The sequence below is a fragment of the Budorcas taxicolor genome, chromosome 16, assembly GCF_023091745.1.
Source record: "Budorcas taxicolor isolate Tak-1 chromosome 16, Takin1.1, whole genome shotgun sequence".
Taxonomy (NCBI): domain Eukaryota; kingdom Metazoa; phylum Chordata; class Mammalia; order Artiodactyla; family Bovidae; genus Budorcas; species Budorcas taxicolor.
Window position 1 is genome coordinate 71,723,355 of NC_068925.1, and position 22,698 is coordinate 71,746,052.

Here is a 22,698-nt window from a genome sequence, read left to right on the forward strand (position 1 = left end):
TTCTCACTTAGGTTTATGAAAACTAGCTCTGAACCTGCCATCTCAGAATTTCTAGGGTCAGGAACCAGGAATGTGGACTTCTGTTAAGCGGTCTCCTGACCTAGAGTATTACACCTTCTCCATCAACCTTCTGCTATAATACCCTCCCGTCTTTAATACTGTTATATTATCCATTCTTTGCATTACAGCCAAAGTGGTACTATTAAAGCACTCATATTATGTTTTCTTCGTGTGATAACCATCATTGGTTTTTCATCATTTACAGAATAAAATCCAATAAAAATATAATATTGAACTTAAGAGATATGTACACTTGCTACACCTTTGAATTCAGTTCTGTTTTCCACTTAGGTGCATCTTGTAAAACACAAATAAAAAGAATATAAACTGTAAATCCAGCAACAGAACTAACATTGCTAAAAATGTGGATCATGCGTATTTTTAAATAACTCTATTCTTACCTTTAAAAATTTGTAACAATTTTCCTAAGAGACATTTTGGAATTTGCGTCTGGCTCTCTAAAGTACCAATTTTGAAGTCTTTGTAAAAACAGTTAAGATCTTGATTTATTTGTATGGGATTTCTATACTTACGGCTTTAAATACCTCACCCTTGTTGAATTCTGATTTACCTTCTAACATGTCCCCTGCCCTTCCAAAGTGTCCCAAACCAATGGGATAAACTGAGAGGGGGAAGCAAATGTAGACCTGAAGTTGGTTAAAATCATAGCAGTCACTGTATTTGACAATAAACATTAACCTAGCAACACTTTGTCATCGGTTTGGTTTGGTTCAGTTCAGTCGCTCAGTTGTGTCTGAATCTTTGCAATCCCATGGACTGTAGCACGCCAGGCTTCCCTGTCCATCACCAACTCCCAGAGCTTGCTTAAACTTATGTCCATTGAGTCGCTGACGCCATCCAACCATCTCATCCTCTGTCGTCCCCTTCTCCTCTTGCCTTCAGTCTTTCCCAGCATCAGGGTCTTTTCCAGTGAGTCAGTTTTTCACATCAGGTGGCCAAAGTTTTGGAGCTTCAGCTTCATCATCAGTCCTTCCAATGAATATTCAGGACTGATTTTCTTTAGGATGGACTGGTTTGATCTCCTTGCAGTCTAAGGGATTCTCAAGAGTCTTCTCCAGTACCACAGTTCAAAAGCATCAATTCTTCAGTGCTCAGCTTTCTTTATGATCCAAATCTCACATGCAATCATAACTAATGGAAAAACCATAGCTTTGACTAGATGGACCTTTGTCAATAAAGTAATGTCTCTGCTTTTTAATATGCTGTCTAGGTTGGCCATAACTTTCCTTCCAAGGAGCAAGCATCTTTTAATTTCATGGCTGTAGTCACCATCTGCAGTGATTTTGGAGCCCCCCAAAATAAAGTCAGCCACTGTTTCTACTGTTTCACCATCTGTCTGCCATGAAGTGATGGGACCAGATGCCATGATCTTAGTTTTCTGAATGTTGAGCTTTAAGCAGCTTTTTCACCTCTTTCACTTTCATCAAGAGGCTCTTTAGTTCTTCACTTTCTGCCATAATGGTGGTGGTATCTGCATATCTGAGGTTATTGATATTTCTCTGGGCAATCTTGATTCCAGCTTGTGCTTCTTCCAGCCCAGCATTTCTCATGATGTACTCTGCATATAAGTTAAATAAACAGGGTGACAATATACAGCCTTGACATACTCTTTTTCCTGTTTGGAACCAGTCTGTTGTTCCATGTCCAGTTCTAACTGTTGCTTCCTGACCTGCATACAGATTTCTCAAGAGGCAGGTCAGGTGGTCTGGTATTCCCATCTCTTGAAGAATTTTCCAGTTTGTTGTGATCCACACAGTCAAAGGCTTTGGCATAGTCAATAAAGCAGAAATAGATGTTTTTTCTGGAACTCTCTTGCTTTTTCAGTGATCCAGCAGATGTTGGCAATTTGATCTCTGGTTCCTCTGCCTTTTCTAAAAGCAGTTTAAACATCTGGATGTTCACGATTCACGTATTGTTGAAGCCTGGCTTGGAGAATTTACTTATTTTTAAGGGCTATTCATATTTTGTCAAACTTGGGTCAGATCTTCTTAGGAATTGAAAGGTATGGATACAGTTGAAACTTTGTTTTTACCCTTTTACCATCCCATTCCACTCCCTCTTACTTACAGAATAACCGCTATGCTCAAGTTGAGAGGATCCTTCCTATGCATGTTTTTGTGCTTTTACTTTATAGATGTATATCCATAAACACTGTGTGGCATCTCTTTTAAAAATTTTACATAAGCTGTATCATACCAATCATATCATTCTGCAACTTGTTTTTCCCCATTGGTATTGTATACACATTATCTGCATTCATTTAGTTTCTATATAATATTCTCAGCATGAATACTTCTCTGTAAGTCCGTTCCTCTACTGAGGGACACTTGGTTTCTTTTTATTTTTTTGGCTGTTATGAACAGTTTTGCAATGAATATTTTTACACCTGTGTCTTGTAAACTGTGGCATACTTAATGCTGCAGATTTTCTGAGGTAGATTTCTGGAAGCAGAGTTTCTAGGTCCAGAGAGCTTGTCTCTGTTCAGCTTTATTACATTTGAGCTTTACTACCCCTCCAAAGGTCATGTCAGTTTATGGTTCCACCAGCAGTGTTTGAAAGTTCTTGCTTCTGTACAGTTTGCCAAAAATTAATTGCTGTCAGGTTTTCTGTACTTTTTTTTTTCTTTTCGCCAATGTGATGGGCATGTAGAACTTTTAAAAGTGAGGTTGTTCGTCTTGAGTTACCTATTTATATTCTTTACCTGTTCTTTGGTTGGGTATTACAACTTTCCTTATTCATTTCTAAGAGTCATATACACAGGCACATAAAGATACACACATGCACACACACATTATAGACATTAGTGTTATAAGCACTGTAAATATTTGCTCTCAGTTTTTGGGTTGTCTTATAACTATTTATAGTGACTTTATATATACATAAGTTTTTAAAATATATATAACTTTATTGCAATATAATTTATGTATAATAAAAGTATGTACATTTTATGCATACAGTTTGAGTTCTGGCAAATGTATACAACTCTGTAACCATGACCACAATTCAAATACAGAATTTTTCATCACTCATGAAGTTCCCTTATGCCCCTAAATTTTATGCTTTTTGTCTCTAACTCTGGTAATATGGTGAATTAACATTGACAGATTTTTCTGATGGTTATCATTGCGTTCACACGGAAAACCCCACTTACTCATTAGTATATTTTTTCTTTTATATACTTGAATTAAAGTTACCTGTATTTTATTTATATTTGTATACTATGTTAAACTATAGTATATTTGCATCTATAGTCATACAAAAAATAAACCTGTTTTAAAACATCCTGTCCCTTTCCAATTTTGTCACCAAGGTTATGCTGCCCTCATAAAACAGTTTCTAAATGTCACAGGGTTTTTGGTCTTTGAAGAGCTGGTAAGATTCATGTATAAAACTGTCTGAGCGTAGTTATAAACTGACTTAGTATATTTAATGGTTATTGATTCCTTCAGGTTTTTTTTTTTTTTCTTAAGTCAATTTTGGTAATATTTGTTTGAAAAACAGTCTGTTTCATCCATGTATTCAGTATATTGGCATGAAACTTTATGGTAGTTACTTACAATTTTAAATATTTCTGTTCCACATATGCTTATTTCTTAATGTTGTTCATTTTTGCTTTCTCTTTTTTCTTGATATCTTGCTCTAGATTTCTTTGTTTTTAATTGGTCTTTTCAGAGAGTCATCTTTTAGTTTTGCTGAGTTTTTCTATTGTTTTTCACTTTTATGGTTCCTTGAGTTCTGATCTTATCTTTAGTGTGGTCTTCCTGCTTTCTTGAGTTTTATGTGTTATTTTTAACTTCTTGAATTAAACACTTGATTAGTTTACTTCAGTCTTATTTTTTAGTAAATAAGTACAGATTTATCTCCAGGTCCTGCGTTAGCCATATCCTGAAGACTCAACATGTAGAACTTTCATAGTTTAACTCCAAATATTTTTTCATTTCCAAATGTAGGAGTCTTACTTATTTTCCTCTTTTTGCCATCTGCCATGTTGATAGATTTTTATCTCTTATTTTCCTTTTTTTCTGGTTTGAAAGCTATCTGCTATGCTTCTTTTCCTTTAGTGTTACCTGTTAAAATTTTAGCATACTATAGTTCTAATATTATCTAACATAGTCAGGAGTTATACAGTATTTCAGGTTCCCTCCTAGGCAAGAAAAGGACTTTATTATACTTCACCCACTGAATGAGCACATCCCTCCCTCAATTTTCCTTCTTATTTGTGTCTAGAACTTTATAGCACTCATCTGCTTTTTGTCTCTATAGATTTGACTGTTCTAGACATTTCATATAAATTAAATCATGTAATATGTCATCCTTTAAGAATGGCTTCTATGAATTGGCATAATGTTTCAAGGTCCATGTTATAGCATGTATCAGTATTTTGTCGCTAATGTAAATGGAGTTAAAAAATAGTTTCAGTTTGTTTATTGCTACTGTATAGAAATAGGATTGATGTTTATATCTTGATCTTGTATCTTTCAATCTTGCTGATCTCATTTATTAGTTCTAATAGTTTTTTAGTGGATTCTTTAGAGTTCTCTACATAAAAGATTATATCATGTGATCGACAATCAGAGTTTTACTTCTTCCTTTCCAGTCTGGAGGCCTGGTACTCATAGTTGATGATAAGTCTGCTCAGAGACTAATTGTCATTCTTTAATGGATAATCTGTATTTTCTCTCCTGATTTTTCATAATTTTTTTATGTATTCTTAATGTTCTACAGTTTTAGCACAATATGGTTAGGTGTTTATTTTTTATTTATCTAACATGGTGCTTAGGGTATACTTTTTCCAACAATGAAAATAACTTTCTTGCTTTTTCTTGATTATATAAAAATGTATTCACATCCCCAAAGTGTTAAAAGCATAAGAAATGAGTTTAAATCACATGGAATCATGTACTCAAGATAACCACTATTAACATGTTTATAACCAGTGACTAGTACTCTTGCCTGAAAAATCCCATGGACGGAGGAGCCTGGTAGGCTGCAGTCCATGGGGTTGCTAAGAGTCGGACACGACTGAGAGACTTCACTTTCACTTTTCACTTTCATGCATTGGAGAAAGACATGGCAACCCACTCCAGTGTTCTTGCCTGGAGAATCCCAGGGACAGAGGAGCCTGGTAGGAGGCCGTCTGTGGGGTCGTACAGAGTCGGACACGACTAAAGCAACTTAGCAGCAGTAGCAGTATTATAATATATTGCTTATTGCTACCTCTTCAGTCCACCTGCAGATCTTGCTGCCTTGACCTTGAAAACGTATTTCAATTTCAACTACTTCCTATCAAATCCATCTCTACTGCTGTTGTCATTGTCTCCATATTCTCTTAGTGGGACTACTGCAGTAGTCTGCTGGTCTCCTTCCAGTTCAGTTTGCCACATGGCATCTAGGGGATTCTTTCTGAAGCATAATCAGGGTGCATCAGTCCCTGCTTAAAAGTCTCCAGTGGCTCCCCATCATACTTCCCTTGGTCTTCAGGTCCTCTCTGACCTGGTCCCTGGCTGCTCCTCAGATTTCATCTCTGACCCTGGTTTCTTAGCACTCTCACCTTTGTCTGCTGAGCTCCAGCCACACTAGCATTCTTTCTGTTTCACCCAGAATGTGCCAAACAGGCACTGGCCCTGTGGTTTTCACACTTGTTGCTCCCTGGTTCCTGTCTGAAACTACCTGCCTGACTCTCCCTTCATTCAGCTCTGTTCAAAGCGTAACCTTGTCAGTGAGGTCTTCCCTGACAGTCTGTGTCAGATCCCTTCCTGACCCCCTTGCTCATACTCTGTCACCCTAACCTGCTTTATTTCCCCGACTACTTACTGACATTATGTAATTTCTCTTTATTTTATTGTCTTCATCCCTTCCCTCACTGTACTATAAACTCCCTGTGAACAAGGGCTTTGTTTTGTCTACTTCTGTATCCCTTAGCTTTAAGATCGTTATCTGACATAGTACACTCAGGAAATATTTATGAAATAGGTACATAATTATACATGTTCTTTTAAAATTTTTAAAAAATAAGGATAGTGTTTAACTTGTTTTTGGCCTCCTTCCTCCTTTCCCATCTACTGCTCCTTCAGAGATACATCACTAATCTGGTGTGAAGCCGTTTACCCTTTTTTCTCTTTTCATATAATCATATTGAAATACATACATACTGGACATTTGGGGAGCATAATTTATTTTACAGAAAAGTGATTTATGTATTCAGATTATCTATACCTTACTGTTATAAATATATGGGAGATCCTCCAATTCAACTACCATAGATCTCACATTATATTTTAAATTGTGTTATGTTTTTATAATTAGTTTTTGTTTCATGCTATTAATAAATGTAAGCTTAACATTAACTTGTAAATAGTCAATGGTATATATATAGTAGAAAATGAAAATCCAGTCTATTTGTCTTCCCCAGTCTATCTGAAGTCAGTCAGTTCAGGCAGTTCAGTCGCTCAGTCGTGTCCGACTCTTTGCGACCCCATGAATTGCAGCACGCCAGGCCTCCCTGTCTATCACCAACTCCCGGAGTTCACTCAAACTCAGGTCCATTGAGTTGGTGATGCCATCCAGCCATCTCATCCTCTGTCGTCCCCTTCTCCTCCTGCCCCCAATCCCTCCCAGCATCAGAGTTTTTCCAATGAGTCAACTCTTCGCATGCAGTGGCCAAAGTATTGGAGTTTCAGCTTTAGTATCATTCCTCCCAAAGAACACCCAGGACTGATCTCCTTTAGAATGGACTGGTTGGATCTCCTTGCAGTCCAAGGGACTCTCAAGAGTCTTCTCCAACACCACAGTACAAAAGTATCAATTCTTTGGTGCTCAGCTTTCTTCACAGTCCAACTCTCACATCCATACATGACCACTGGAAAAACCATAGCCTTGACTAGATGGACCTTTGTTGGCGAAGTAATGTCTCTGCTTTTGAATATGCTGTCTAGGTTGGTCATAGCTTTCCTTCCAAGGAATAAGCGTCTTTTAACTTCACGGCTGCAATCACCATCTGCAGTGATTTTGGAGCCCCCAAAAATAAAGTCTGACACTGTTTCCACTGTTTCCCCATCTATTTGCCAAGAAGTGATGGGACCAGATGCCATGATCTTCGTTTTCTCAATGTTGACCTGTAAGCTAACTTTTTCACTCTCCTCTTTCACTTACATCAAGAGGCTTTTTAGTTCTTCTTCACTTTCTGCCATAAGGGTGGTGTCACCTGCATATCTGAGGTTATTGATATTTCTCCTGGCAATCTTGATTCCAGCTTGTGCTTCTTCCAGCCCAGCATTTCTCATGATGTACTTACTCTGCATATAAGTTAAATAAGCAGGGGGACAATATACAGCCTTGAGATATTCCTTTTCCTGTTTGGAACCAGTCTGTTGTTCCATGTCCAGTTCTAACTGTTGCTTCCTGACCTGCATATAGGTTTCTCAAGAGGCAAGTCAGGTGGTCTGGTATTCCCATCTCTTGAAGAATTTTCCAGTTTGTTGTGATCCACACAGTCAAAGGCTTTGGCATAGTCAATAAAGCAGAAATAGATGTTTTTCTGGAACTCTCCTGCTTTTTCCACAATCCAACAGATGTTGGCAATTTGATCTCTGGTTCCTCTGCCTTTTCTAAAACCAGCTTGAACATCTGGAAGTTCACGGTTCACATATTGCTGAAGCCTGGCTTGGAGAATTTTGAGCATTACTTTACTATCATGTGAGATGAGTGCAATTGTGTGGTAGTTTGAACATTTTTTGGCATTGCCTAAAGGTTTAGGATCCTCCAGTAGCTAAAGAAAGGCTTCCCAGGTGCTACTGGTAAAGAACCCACCTGCCAACGCAGGAAACTTAAGAGACATGGTTCCGATCCCTGGTTGAGGAAGATCTCCTGGAGGAGAGCATGACAACCCACTCCAGTATTCTTGCCTGGAGAATCCCATGGACAGAGGAGCCTGGCGAGCTACAGTCCAGAGAGTCACAAAAAGTCGGAAACAACTGAAGCAACTTAGCATGCATGCAGTAGCTAAAGGAAGTCATAACAGATGTTACAGAAGAAAAATCATGAAATAAAACAAGAATAGTACAAAAATAGAAATGATAAACAAGCAAAGTTAAAAGATTAAGTTAAAGATTTTCTAGAAGATGAGAGTCCTCAGACAAATTTACATGGAATTATAAGTGGAAGATGAGAAGAGGAAACAAGCAAAACAAATTAAAAAATCCCCCCTACTCAGAAACAAAAAAAAAGTGTATACTCTATTTAAATAAAATTGTGTGTATGTGTGCTACTGCTGCTGCTGCTGCTAAGTTGCTTCAGTCGTGTCCGACTCTTAGAGACCCCATGGACTGCAGCCTTCCAGGCTCTTCCGTCCATGGAATTTTCCAGGCAAGAGTACTGGAGTAGGGTGCCATTGCCTTCTCCATGTGTATGTATAAAAAAGCATTAAAAAAATTACCAGTAAGAACCACAGAAATGAACCATATGTTACATACTTGAATGAAAAAAATCACAGACTAGAATATATTGTATATATATAAACAACTCAAAACTCCCTGTGCCTATCTGCCCATATACAAATGTATTGATAAAGATCTAAGATTAGACATATCAAGCAGTTACAGTAATTGTCTATTTGAAGGTGTGTGACAGCAGATATTTAGAAAAGGCAGAGGAACCAGAGATCAAATTGCCAACATCCGCTGGATCTTCAAAAAAGCAAGAGAGTTTCAGAAAAACATCTGTTTCTGCTTTATTGACTATGCCAAAGCCTTTGACTGTGTGGATCACAACAAACTGAAAAATTCTGAAAGAGATGGGAATACCAGACCACCTGACCTGCCTCTTGAGAAACCTATATGCAGGTCAGGAAGCAACAGTTAGAACTGGACATGGAACAACAGACTGGTTCCAAATAGGAAAAGGAGTATATCAAGGCTGTATATTGTCCCCCTGCTTATTTAACTTCTATGTAGAGTACATCATGAGAAACGCTGGGCTGGAAGAAGCACAAGCTGGAATCAAGATTGCCAGGAGAAATATCAATAACCTCAGATATGCAGGTGACACCACCCTTATGGCAGAAAATGAAGAGGAACTAAAAAGGCTCTTGATGAAAGTGAAAGAGGAGAGTGAAAAAGTTAGCTTACAGGTCAACATTGAGAAAACGAAGATCATGGTATCTGGTCCCATCACTTCATGGCAAATAGATGGGGAAACAGTGTCAGACTTTATTTTTGGGGGCTCCAAAATCACTGCAGATGGTGATTGCAGCCGTGAAGTTAAAAGACGCTTATTCCTTGGAAGGAAAGCTATGACCAACCTAGATAGCATATTCAAAAGCAGAGACATTACTTTGCCAACAAAGGTCCATCTAGTCAAGGCTATGGTTTTTCCAGTGGTCATGTATGGATGTGAGAGTTGGACTGTGAAGAAAGCTGAGCACCAAAGAATTGATGCTTTTGAACTGTGGTGTTGGAGAAGACTCTTGAGAGTCCCTTGGACTGCAAGGAGATCCAACCAGTCCATTCTAAAGGAGATCAGTCCTGGGTGTTCTTTGGAAGGACTGATGCTGAAGCTGAAACTCCAATACTTTGGCCACTGCATGCGAAGAGTTGACTCATTGGAAAAACTCTGATGCTGGGAGGGATTGGGGGCAGGAGGAGAAGGGGACGACAGAGGATGAGATGGCTGGATGGCATCACCGACTCAATGCACATGAGTTTGGGTAAACTCTGGGAGTTGGTGATGGACAGGGAGGCCTGGCCTGCTGCAATTCATAGGGTCACAAAAAGTTGGACGCGACTGAACTGAACTGAAACCTTTAAAAATCATTTTCAGATTGCTCTATTTTTATTTTATCTACAGCAAATTCCTCCCCTTGACGTTGGTTATATTGGCTGTCCTTCATGGTTGTAATTTCTTCATATATTTAAGAATTTTGCTTAGCAAGTGTTTCTTGACTGAGTTTTTCATGTGCTTACTTTCTTATTGCTGCTTTCCCCTCTTCCTGTCTAGCAGTTTTGTGGTTGCCTTCTGTCTGGCCCTTGATCAGTCCCAGGCAAGAACCACATCTTAAATTGACACTGGGAGGGCCTCTGTTCCACTGTAATATTGGCAATAGTGGATCTAGTCACTAAGTCAGCAGGCAGCTTAATATAGCCCTGGCTTTGAGGCATTTTCTGCCATCAACTAGTGTAGCTTTAAGTATGCTGCAGCTCAGTAGCTCAGTTTGTTTGTTTTTTCCCCCAGCCTCCTTTTCAGGGTAGGAAAACTCCATTTGAACCCTTGGTTTCATGTATGAGGCCAGTTCTCCCCATTCCCTGCCCCTCTGGTGCGTGTTGACACCTTTTTATCTTGTGGGGAGCAAATTCCTGGTTACTTACTGCCTACCTTCCATCTGCCCTCCAGTGGGTCTGTAACTTTAGCCTGACTTACAAGCTTTTTCTCTTCTACTTTTTTCTGGTTCATAGAAATTTACTTTGTACATGCTTTGAATTTGTCTTTAAAATTTTTCTGTCTTTATCCAGTGGTACTTTGGACAAAAGTGGGGAGTTTATGAACTTCCAAGACCAGCTTGACTAGAAATTTAGGATACTCTTAAAAACACAAATCAACTTTCATTCCTCTCTGCTTAAAATCCTAAAGTCTCCCAATTTTAAAGAATACATAATAGACTTTGACCTTCTCAGCATTCCTTTATGTGACCTGGCCCTTCCAGATTCATTTCAAAAGCTTTCCTTTTTTGTTCTAGCCCTCTGTAGACCCTCTCTTTCTGCAAAGTGGTTCAGCTGTATGTGTGTGTGTGTGTCTATTTGTTTTTTAGTTTCTTTTCCATTGTAGGTTATTACAAGATAGTGAGTAGAGTTCCCTATGCTATTAATATGTAGTAAGTAGGTCCTTGTTGGTTATCCATTTTATATACAGTAGTGTGTATATTTTAATCTCAGACTCCTGATATATCCCTCTTACCCTTGGGTAACCATAAATTTGTTTTCTATGGCTGTGATTCTATTTCTCTTTTGTCAGTAAGTTCATTTGTATCTTTTTTTTTAAGATTCCACATATAAGCAATATTGTATGATATTTGTCTTTCTCTGTCTAACTTCACTTAATATGATAATCTCTAGGTCCATCAGTGTTGCTGCAAATGGCATCTCATTCTTTGCTGTGGTTGAGAAGTATTCCACTGTGTGTATGTACCACATCATCTTTGTTGATTCATTTGTCAGTAAACACCTAGTTTGTTTCCATGTCTTGATTGGCTATTGAAAATAGTGCTGCTGTGAACATAGTGTTGCCTCTGTGTCTTTTCAAATTACAGTTTCTCCAGATAAATGCCCAGGAGTGGAATTGCTGAGAGATCTGTTTTTAGTTTTTAAAAGAATTGCTGTGAAAGTTGCTGAGTCATGTCCAACCCTTTACAACCCCATGAGTATACAGTCCATGGAATTCTCCAGGCCAGAATACTGGAGTGGGTAGCCTTTCCCTTCTCCAGGGGATCTTCCCAACCCAGGGATCGAACCCAGGTCTCCCACATTGCAGGCGGATTCACTGAAACCTGAACCACAAGGGGAAGCCCAAGAATACTGGAGTGGGTATCCTATCCCTTCTCCAGGGGACCTTCCCAACCCAGGAAGCAGGTGGATTCTTTACCAACTGAGCTATCAGGAAATCTCCAAGGAATTCCCATACTGTTCTCCATAGTGGGTGCACCAGTTTACATTCCCATTAGTAGTGTAGAAGGGTTCCCTTTTCTCCACCCCTTCTCCAGGGTTTATCATTTGTAGCCATTCTGATGATGGCTGTTCTGACTGGTATGAGGTAATACCTTATTGTAGTTTTGATTTGCATTTCTTGAATAATTAGCAGTGTTGAGCATCTTTTCATGTGCCTGGTGGCCTTCTGTATGTCTTCTTTGGAGGAATATCTATTTAGGTATTCTGCCCATTTATTTATTTATTGAGCATATGAGCTGATGGTGTATTTTGTAAATTAATCCTGTCAGTCACATAGTTTGCAAGTATTTTTTCCTCAGATTGTCTTTTTGTTTTGCTGATGGTCTCCTTTGCTGTGCAAAAGCTTTTAAGTTTAATTACGTCCCATTTGTTTATTTTTGGTTTTGTTTCCATCACTCTAGGAGACAAATCCAAAAAGAATACTGCTATGGTTTATGTCAGAGTGTTCTGCCTGTTTTTCTCTGGGAGTTTCATAGTATCCAGTCTTACATTTAGATTTTTAATCCATTTTAACAAAGTTTGCTTTTGTATATGGTGTTAGAGAATGTTCTAATTTAATTATTTTACATGTAGATGTCCAGTTTTCCCAGCACTACTTGTTGAAGAGACTGTCTTTTATTCAGTGTATATCTTTGCCTCCTTTGTCATAGATAAAATGATCATAAGTATATGAGTTTACTTCCCCCAGTACTTCTAAGGTTGACATCTTCTCAGTTTTCCTTATTTAAATGCTACCTCCGCAGAGAGATCTTTCCTACTCACCCTGGTAAAAGTAATCTCTCCCCAATTCTCTGTCATAATACTTGTTTATTTCCATAATATCATTTGTTACGACATGTGCTTGTTTGTTTCTTTTCTCACAAAACTGAAAGCTTCATGAGCTTTTTACTTTGCATTTTTGTTTGCATTTTGTGAAGCCAGCATATAGCATCATGCTCAGTAAATACTTACCACATGACTATTATTCACCCATGCATTCAGCATATTTATTGAATGTCTACTATATGCCAGAACTATTCTCACTGTGGAGGATGTAATGGTGAACAATACAGACAGGGTCCTTGCTCTGTGGAGCTTACATTCTAATGAGGGAAGGAAAGTATCAACAAATAGAAAAATAAATAACATCAGTGCTAGGGTGATGTGTTTAGGTGATGGGAAACACTTTTCTGAGGAAGTAACAAGAAGGAATTTATCTTGTGACAATCAAGAGGAAGAACTTTTCAGTTAGAAAAGCTAGAACAAGGTTCCTAAGAATGAGCTTGAGTATTCATAGAACAAGAGACTACTGAGGCTGTAGTGGAAGGAATAGAGGGAAAGAGCATTATAGGAGAAGGTTAGAGTCTTGACTGAGGCCAGATAACACAAGCTAGGAGTTTAAAAATATGTGGTACCTTAAGACAGAGGCAGTTCTTGGGTACTGAAGGAGCTGGTGAGGTGTAGGTGTGAGTAGAGGCCAAGGAGCCTAGCACGTGTGTTAAACAGATGGGTTAAAATTGTGGCAAAGTGTTATCTTCCAGAAAGTCATATATCACTGCTTAGTTTTTGATTTCCTTTTCACCGGGGATGCTACTTTTTAACTCATGGTTCTTATTCATGCCTTTAGTTACCCTTTTTAGAAACTAGTACAAGCCAAACATCCTATATTATGCATGCTTGCTCATACATGTTCATAAAAATACAGTGGAAATGGAAAGGAAACACTCAGTTAATGCTTTTTTTTCCTTGCTGAATTTCTGAATTTGTGCATGCTTTTGGAATTTCATGTTTCCTAGTTTAGTCAGTGCAGTGACCTAAAAGCAAAACAAGGTTGATTACTCAATCTTTCATTTCCACTTTTTCATTTCCCTGTGTTTTAGAAAGCAAGTGACTAGGGAAGGCAGTGTACTCAAGGGTGCCTAACTTCCACATTTTTAAGAGCAAACTTTTATATATATATCTTTGCAGCAGTCTTCTAATTAACTCGCTACCAATAGGATGAGTTTTCATTTGTCATTTATAACCTTTTGTGATCCTATTAGTGAAACTAATCATTCTTTCCATATCATCAACTTTTTTAAAAAGTTATTTGAAATTAATTGACTAGGCTCCCTTTTTATTATTTCCTGTCCTTCACAAAACATGTAGTAGTGACAAGGATCTATTTTAAGTTTCTCTGTAGTAGACTTTATGATAGTTCTTTTGCTGACCCTACAAGCAGAGGACTTAGAGACAGTTCCTCTTTTTTCCTAATAATGACAGCTTGCTTAAGCCATTGTTAGAATATTTACAGGTAGTCACCCACTTACAAATGGTTACATTTCAGACATTTATACTTAATCTGAACTTTGAAATTTGAACTGTATTTCCCCCTGAAAAAATGTGCAAATGGTATTATAAATAAATAACTTTCTAGGCTACCCTTTAAAGACCTGTGTAAACCTGTGTGTGCTCGGTCACTCAGCTGCATCTGACTCTTTGCGACCCTATGGACTATAGCCCACCAGGGCCCTCTTTCCATGGGATTCTCCAGGCAAGAATACTGAAGTGGGTTGCCATGCCCTCCTCCGAGGAATCTTCCCAACCCAGGGATTGAACCCGTGTCTCTTGCATTGCAGAATTCTTTACCGCAAAGCCACCAGGGAAGCCCCATGTAACATATAGTGTAGCTGAAATACTACACATTTATGATGAAAAATATTAGGAAAATCACACTTCAGATGCACATTAGTTCTACTGCGTGACATTTAAATAGAATCTGGAGGTAGTCCTTTGGGTTCAGTGATACCTTTGTTTGTGATGAGACAGTGAATAATGGTGCCATGAAGGTGTTCCCATTAAGGTGATGGAGAGAGCCCTTGAGGATGCTTCTGCAGGAAGCCCATTCATCTCCTGTATGGCAAGGACCAGCCATCTGGACATGAGACAGTTTATCACGAGTACCTGTAAGCTCTTACTAGTTACAGCAAGTAGAACATTCATTTAAAATAACCTTAAGTGAGAAATTGAAAAGTTTGTGTATTTTGAATTCCTGAGCAGATATTAATGTTGGTGAATGCTTTTCTGATACATTTACAGATGACATATTTCATTTTTAGTGGTCATATTTGTGTGTTTATTTTTCCCTTTTTGGGTTTTTTTAAATCTTTGTGTGTTTAGTTTTATTCCTAAAATTATTGATGCTCCTTAGTTTTCAAAGAAAGGAATTTAATTTACTTAACTAAAAACAAAACAGTACTTAAATGTTAATAGTTGAAACAAATTTAACTCTAGACTTTTAAAAATTCTTTGCTAGGCATAATTTATTTTTGTTTTTATCGTAAGAGATTTTTATTGTAGCAAAATTTTTGACTGTTTGTTAACTTATATTCATTTGAGTATAGCATAATTCCTGGCAAAGTGGTAGTTTGGAAAGTTACATATAGAATATAGAAGAGTGTATGCTGTGAGTTTCTAACTCTATTTAGTGTTTATTCAGTTATTCGTTTAGTTCAGATACATTTCTCAGCTGTCACAGCTCCTTTTTTCCCATCTAAAAAAAAAGAGGCTGATGAAACCTGCTTCTGTCACAGAGTTGCTAAAGTTAATACATAGGATTGATTGGCATTGTATGACAGCCCATAATACTACAGAAATGTGCTATCAGAAGATCACGTGTAGGGAAAACTTCCATTCCTTCTGTTTCTTTTACCTGAACTCTCCTTTTTATAGCCAAGTTTCTCAAAAGAATAATCTACACTCATCCGCTTCACTTTCATTTTTGTCAAAAATCATCAGTAGTATTAAGCATTGATATTATTATGACTATGTAAATGTTCTTCAGTATGAGTCAGGTAATCATACTATGAGTGTATTTTCTTTCTTGAACATCTTTCTACCCCCCGCTTCGGAATGCTTTATTTTTCTGTTTGCTTTGTTTGCTGATGTGTCTTTCACTAATTCTTTCCCAAACACTTCAATAGAACTGTAAAATTCTTCTCAATATAGTAAACACTTCCATCAAATCCACTTTTAAAACGCTTTCCTTTTTTCTTGGAGGTTTTCCTCTGGGAGCCTTTTGTCTTCCTGTTCTAATCTGGACTGTTTGCTCTTTAGGCCTGCTGAAGAGCTTTCATTCCATCTGTTTCTTTCCTCCTCATCCTGGGGATTTCCTTTACTTCTGTTATCTTTTGGATCATGTTTCCTGGTTCCTGTGTTTTCTTCTTTCTTGATTTATTCTCTTGTTTTGGTATAGCACATCCTCTACCACCCACCTCCTGTTTCCACTCACCCCCAGCCACCCAGTACGAAATCTTCTTAGTCTATAACATCTATGTTATAAGAGCTCTTATAACATCTATGAAGTCTTTACTCCTTTCAATTCCCTTGTTGGATTGACCTCACCTTTGTGCCTCCATGGCAAACTTTGTTATAGCCTTCATCCATCATACTTTTCAAGCACCTGCTCTACAAGTCAGACACTGTGTTCAGCAGGAGGGAGTCCAAGATTAAGAGAATAAGGTTCTTGTTCCCAGGGAAATTCTGAATAATAGGAGCACCATGGTTTTCACTGCGGGGGCCGTACTGCCCCCTAGCGGTCCTTTGAAAAATAGGGGGAAATTTTTAGTTACAGCACTAATGGGAGGGGTAGCTGGCATTTTATAGTCAGGAGCCAAGAATACTAAACGTAGTGTAAGTCCAGCACAAGTCTAGAATGTTCCACCAAACATTCATGTATGAAAATCTGTTCGCAGTTATCCAAGCCTGGGACCTAACTCCATTTTACATGCAATCCCAAACTACTTGGCATGGTTTTCATTGTTATTGCTTGTGCAACAGATGGAAAACAGCTATTGTCCATCCGTGTGTGTTTGCAGAAGAAAATTTTTTGTTAAGTTATATGTGTTACTACGTGCTGAGTGACTGAACTGAAGACAACTTTCTAGAGTAAATGCTGAAAAAGAGATTTCGTTCATTATGTGTATGTTTGTATATATTGAGCTATAATATATAGTGCACAGCTTGATGAACTTGTATACATATATACATATTAAAGTATGTAAGTGCCACTTGGATCTAGATATTGTCTGCAGAGTTGGGAAACATAGGATAAACTTATTTTTATGGGGTTTTTTAATATATTTATTTTTTAATTTATTCATTTTTTAATTGAAGGATAATTACTTACAGAATTTTGTTGTTTTCTGTCAAACCTCAACCTGAATCAGCCATCGGTATATATATATCCTCTCCCTCTTGAACCTCCCTCCCATCTCCCTCCCCATCCCACCCCTCTAGGTTGATACAGAGCCCCCGTATGAGTTTCCTGAGACATACAGCAAATTCCCACTGACTATCTATTTTACATATGGTAATGTAAGTTTCCATGTTACTTTCTCCATACCTCTCACCCTCTACTCCTCTCTCCCCATGTACATAAGTCTATTCTCTGTCTGTTTCTCCACTACTCCCTGCAAATAAATTCTTCAGTAGTATCATTCTTCTAGATTCCATATATATACATTAATATGTGATATTTATTTTTCTGACTTCACTCTGTATAATAGGCTCTAGGTTCATCCATCTCATTAGAATTGACTCAAATGTGTTCTTTTTTATGGCTGAGTAATCCATTGCATATATGTACCACAACTTCTTTAACATAGGATAAACCTATTTTTAAAAAGTACCTTTTCAAATAATATGCTGTTATGTTTTCATATGTACAGTAAATATAGTCACACTGTCCAAAAATCTGGAAACATCAGGAAAATATCCTATCTATTTCATTTTTTACATTTTAACAGTTAGATCCATTGCTTTAAATTTTACTTGAAAAGGTAACTTGAAGAAGAAGATATAGACTATATTATTTGCAAGTGTAACTAACACATATTTATTCTGCTTCCCAATTTTACAGACACTCTGTACCCCAAAAAGTTTCTGTATATTCATTACTGGTCAATATTCTGCTGCTCTCAGAGGTAGCCACCATTCTGACTTAATAATCATATTTCTTCAAATATTCTTTCTATCTCTATTAATTTACATATGCAGGAAAGGTAAATTGAACTAAAAAGAAGTCTTTGCAACTAGAGTTGCATTTTATCAGTCTGATTATGAAATGTTTTAGATCCACTTACAACTTTCATACTCCCTTTTTTCAAAAGATGAATTACTTAGAAATTTTCAACAATATTTTTACTTGCAAAGGATTTTGGTACAGTGTGTAGAACAAAGCTAATGGGAAATATGTAATGGAAGATTTGTCTTTTTAATAGAACCAAATGTTACTGAATTAACAGAAGCACCCAAAATGTAGGAATCTCATTTTTATTAATAAAAATTATTTTTAAATACTTCCTATTATTGCCACATTGTATATTAAAAACTTTTTTACAATGATAAGAAATTATGTGAATTTAAAATTTTCAATTAGATGGCTTGTCTTTATTCTTACTCCCTGGTGGCTCAGGCAGTAGAGTGTTCTGTCTGCAATGCGGGAGACCTTGGTTCGATCCCTGGGTCAAGAAGATTCCCTGGAGAAGGAAATGGCAACCCTCTCCAGTACTCTTGCCTAGAAAATCACATGGACGGAGGAGCCTCGTCCAGGCTACTGTCCATGGGGTCACAAAGAGTCAGACGTGACTGAGAGACTTCACTGAGTCTTACTCTGAATCTGTCCACAAAGGTCAACCACATATCTTCTGTCTGTTGAGTCACTGAGTCGTGTCTGGCTCTTTGGAACCCCATGGACTGTAGCTCGCCAGGCTCCTCTGTCCATGGGATTCTCTAGGCAAGAATACTGGAGTTGGTTGCCATTGTCTCCTCCAGGGGATCTTCCTGACCCAGGGATCGAACTCATGTCTCTTGCATCAGCAGTTGGATTCTTTACCACTGTGCCACCTGGGAAATGCCATCTTCTTTATAGTTCTCATATTTCTGTTTTTGTCTTATCCATTCTATATTCCATCGCCTTTCAACAGTATGACTGTATGATCTCTGAATTCTTTTTAAGTGGATGTGATTACTGAACTACTGAATGTAATCTGAATTATGGTGGAATTTCAAAGTAGGAGATAATATTTTCTATTGGATTTAATCCCTACACTTTCCAGTGTTTTAGTGTAGGGAATTATTTTGATGTAACACTTTTAATAAGGCCATCTCATTTGTAGATATATTGTGCTTCCTAATTTTCACCATTTCAACATGCTGTACTTTGTATTGGCATATTATCCATACTCTTTTAAGATTATTTCCTCCCCTCTTGTCATATTCAAATAAATAGAGTATGTTATTTCACTGATCTTCTGTTTTATATATAGAATAACCTCTGCTTTTCTTGTTAAGTAAAGGTGAAGAGTCCTCACAGATTACTGTCCAGATAGCACCTGCATGTCTTTTATGACTTGGTATTAGATTACAAGCCTAAAATATTGTTTGGTGGTTTCTTTGCAGCCCCTCGGTTGGAAAACTTGAGATGCAGAGGAGAAACAGTAGCTAAGGAGATCAGTGAAGCCATGAAGGTAACTGCCTACTAAATTATAAGTGAATAACATGTGTAGCTAGGTATTTGCTTTTAGCATTCATATGTGTGTTAGTCTGTTGTAATAGGAATTCTCAGTAGTCTTTTAAATAGATCTTTAATGAAGTTATTAAATGACTGTAACATTCAGAATGATTACCATTCTTTAGGTACCTACTGTGTGCCAGTGTTATGCCTGGCTTCTTTAAAGGTTGGGCTTCGCTGGTGACCCAAACAGTAAGGAATCTGCCTGCAATGCAGGAGACCTGGGTTCCATCCCTGCATTGGGAAGATCCCCTGGAGAAGGGAATGGCTAGCCACTGCTGTATTTTTGCTTGGAGAATTCCATGGACGGAGGAATCTGGCAGGCTACAGTCCATGGGGTTGTAAAGAGTTGGACGCGACTGAACGATTAACACTTAACTTTCTTTGAAGGTTGGTTATCTTTTTTGAGTTCTGAGAGTTAGAAATCCATCAAACAATTTTGATAATAACACGAACATTTAGTCAGCATTTATGAATTAGGCCCCGTCTAACTGTTTTACATATATTGTATTACCTCACTTAATCCTTACTCTATCGCTCTGAGAGAAGTACTGCTGCTTCCTTGTTTTACAGATAAGGAAACTAGAGGGGCTAAGCAGATTGCCCAAACATATCAATTGTGCCAGGATTTAAACCCTGGATGTTTAGCTCCAGAACATGTACTCTTAACCACTGTATTATACTGTATTTATGCAAATAATCAGTAAATAATATATAAGAAGAATAGCAGAAGAAGTTTATTAGAATCAAACCGAGGGCCATAGCTCAGGAAAGAGCTTCTCAGTAGCTTTGATGGGACTGCTCCAAAGGGTAGGGGAGGAGCCAGTCTATATGAATTTTTTGGCTGGGGAAGAAATGTCTAGATTGCAACTTGGTAGAAGATACTGCTAAGTGGGAAGAACAGATGTCTCAAGTTAATGATTTTAGTGTTTTTTTCTGTGTATGGGAAGGTGCAAGAATCTGGGGTCGTTGAAATCTGTCCTTAAATGTGCATCTTAACTATCTGGGAGCCGGTGTATGCAAAGCACAGAATGCTCATCTCGGCTTTCCCATCCTGAGTTCCCCTCGGGGCTCCCTGTCTTGGGTGAGTGCAGTGGGTCATGCCTTGGCCCTTTGTGTAACTGGATGATGAGCGCATTCTTTGCTTTAATGGTGAAAGCAGAAGTACAAGGTATGTTTGACAGGCCACGAGACAGGCTGTTTGAGTTAGCATACAGTTCAAACTAAATCATGTATAAACCAGAGTGACTTCCCCATACCTCAGTATGTGGAAATTTCTTCCATCAACTGCATATCCAACTTGGAGTTTTAATATTATTATAATAAAATTGTCTATGTTCTTGACATGTATTTTGCCCAAACAAAAACCATTTGGATATCTAGTACATGAAAATTATTTTTAAACTCCTTCAGAATGTCCTCTGTTTTGATTACTTTCTGTAACCTTTTGTGATGTGTATTGATCCCATGATTTTCTGGTACTCACACTTCTCTCACAGCATGCTCTTAATCAGACATTGGCGAGCTGTGGTGGGCCAGGCTAAAACCCAGCCTGCCACCTGTTTTTGTAAATAAAATTGTTTTGGAACCGAGCCATGTACTTTCGTTTACTTATTGTCTATGGACTCTTTGGGGCTTCACAGGTGGCACAGTGGTAAAGAATCTGCCTGCCAGTGCAGGAGACACGGTTTCGATCCCTGGTTCTAGAAGATCCCTAGAGTAGGAAATGGCAACTCATTCCAGTATTTTTGCCTGGAAAATTCCATGGACAGAGGAACCTGGTGGGCTTCAGTCCAAGGGGTCACAAAGAGTGGGCTGTGACTGAGCGTGTATGCGTGCATGGCCTCTTAACACTAGAACGGGAGAGTAGAATACTTGTGACAAACGTAAAGGCCCTCACAGCCTAAAATGTTTATTCCTTGGGCCTTTATAGGGAAAATGCGCTGATCCCGCCTCTTAAGATTTCTAACATACGTACTATCCTAAAATAAAGAATTCCAGACGTTAGATTTTTTAACTCTGAAATTCTGTTACCTTGTGTGTGTGTGTGTGTGTGTGTCTGTGTGTGTGTCTGTGTGTCTGTCTGTATGTGTGTCTGTGTGTGTGTGTCTGTGTGTGTGTGTGTCTGTGTGTGTGTCTGTGTGTGTTAATCTTTTCACCTTGCTGTGAGGCTTTAGTTCCCCTGCTAGGAATCTAACCTGTACCTCCTGCATTGGAAGGACAAAGTCCTAACCACTGAGCTGCCAGGGAAGTCCCTGTTACCTCCTGTTTTACTAGAGTTCTATTTTACTACCAGGCATTATAAAATAGGAATAGAATACATCTTTTTAGCTTTTGCTTTTTGTTAAAATCCCTCAGCTAAAATTGGTATTTTAAAGTAATGCCGATTATCTATGACCTAAAAATAAGGTTTTAGAAAAAGGCTTGACCTGAACAACTTAAATACTTACCTCTGTGTTTTTGTGTTTCAGCCTGAGATTAACGTTACGTATTACTGTTGTTTGTTTTTTAAGTCCTTACCGGCATTAATTGAACAAGGAGATGGGTTTTCCCAAGTGTTAAAGATGCAGCCTGTTATCCAGCTCCAGAGAGTCCACCAGGAAGTCTTTTCCAGTTGCTGTAGGAAACCAGGTGGTAAAGCTGAGAGCTTTATAGCACAGATAGAAGCCACACCAGCCGAGACTTCTACTAGGACGACTACTGACTTGGTACTGAGAAGAAAGCGAACTAAAGACTGCCCCCAGAGGAAGTGGTATCCGTTGCAGCCAAAGAGAATTAATCTTGATACATAAGCCCTTTTTGTTCATCATAAGAGGTGAAATTAGGCACTGTCAACATTTAGATTACAGCCTAATGCCTGGACAGGACTTTGTTTAAAACAGCATATAACTAGTGATTCCTTAATACAAGTATAGTAATGCTATGTTGGGGTGTGATGTAATATTTTCATCTGTAGTCCATGAAAAGCATATTGTTTGAATATTGACACAAAGCCTGTCAACAGTCATTAAGAGTACAAACTTTTACTGTCCTTAAATACCATCAACACTTGGCTGCCTTACAGCTTTTGTGGAATTTCAGAAGTAACATATCCCACTGCGTTTCCCAGATATACATCTTTGTTTAAAAAAGAGCTGCAACAGTTTATTTAAGGGCTGAAAGTCATCATCATTTCTGCACAGTAGCAGATACAGTTGTTTTCTTGGGTACCTCCCCCAAGGCAGTTTGATTTATCAAATTAACATGCGGATGACAAGACTGGCTTTGACTTTGTTACACTAAGTTCCATTAATTTGAATTTGTGGGATTAATTTTAAATTTTTTGGTTTTGTTTTATAAGACGAAGATGATTTGTGTAAGAATTTCTCTTAG

General features: G+C 38.1%; 1 protein-coding gene across 1 annotated transcript in view; it reads left to right on the top strand.

Annotated features, from left to right (window-relative positions):
- Positions 1-22,128, top strand: part of NSL1 (NSL1 component of MIS12 kinetochore complex) — a 43,686-nt gene extending 21,558 nt beyond the window's left edge. The window contains exons 5-6 of the mRNA XM_052654088.1: positions 19,215-19,282; positions 21,840-22,128. Of these exons, the coding sequence (XP_052510048.1) occupies positions 19,215-19,282; positions 21,840-22,118 (347 nt within the window). The 3' untranslated portion in view covers positions 22,119-22,128. The remainder of the gene's footprint in view (positions 1-19,214; positions 19,283-21,839) is intronic.
- The last annotated feature ends 570 nt before the right edge of the window (positions 22,129-22,698 follow it).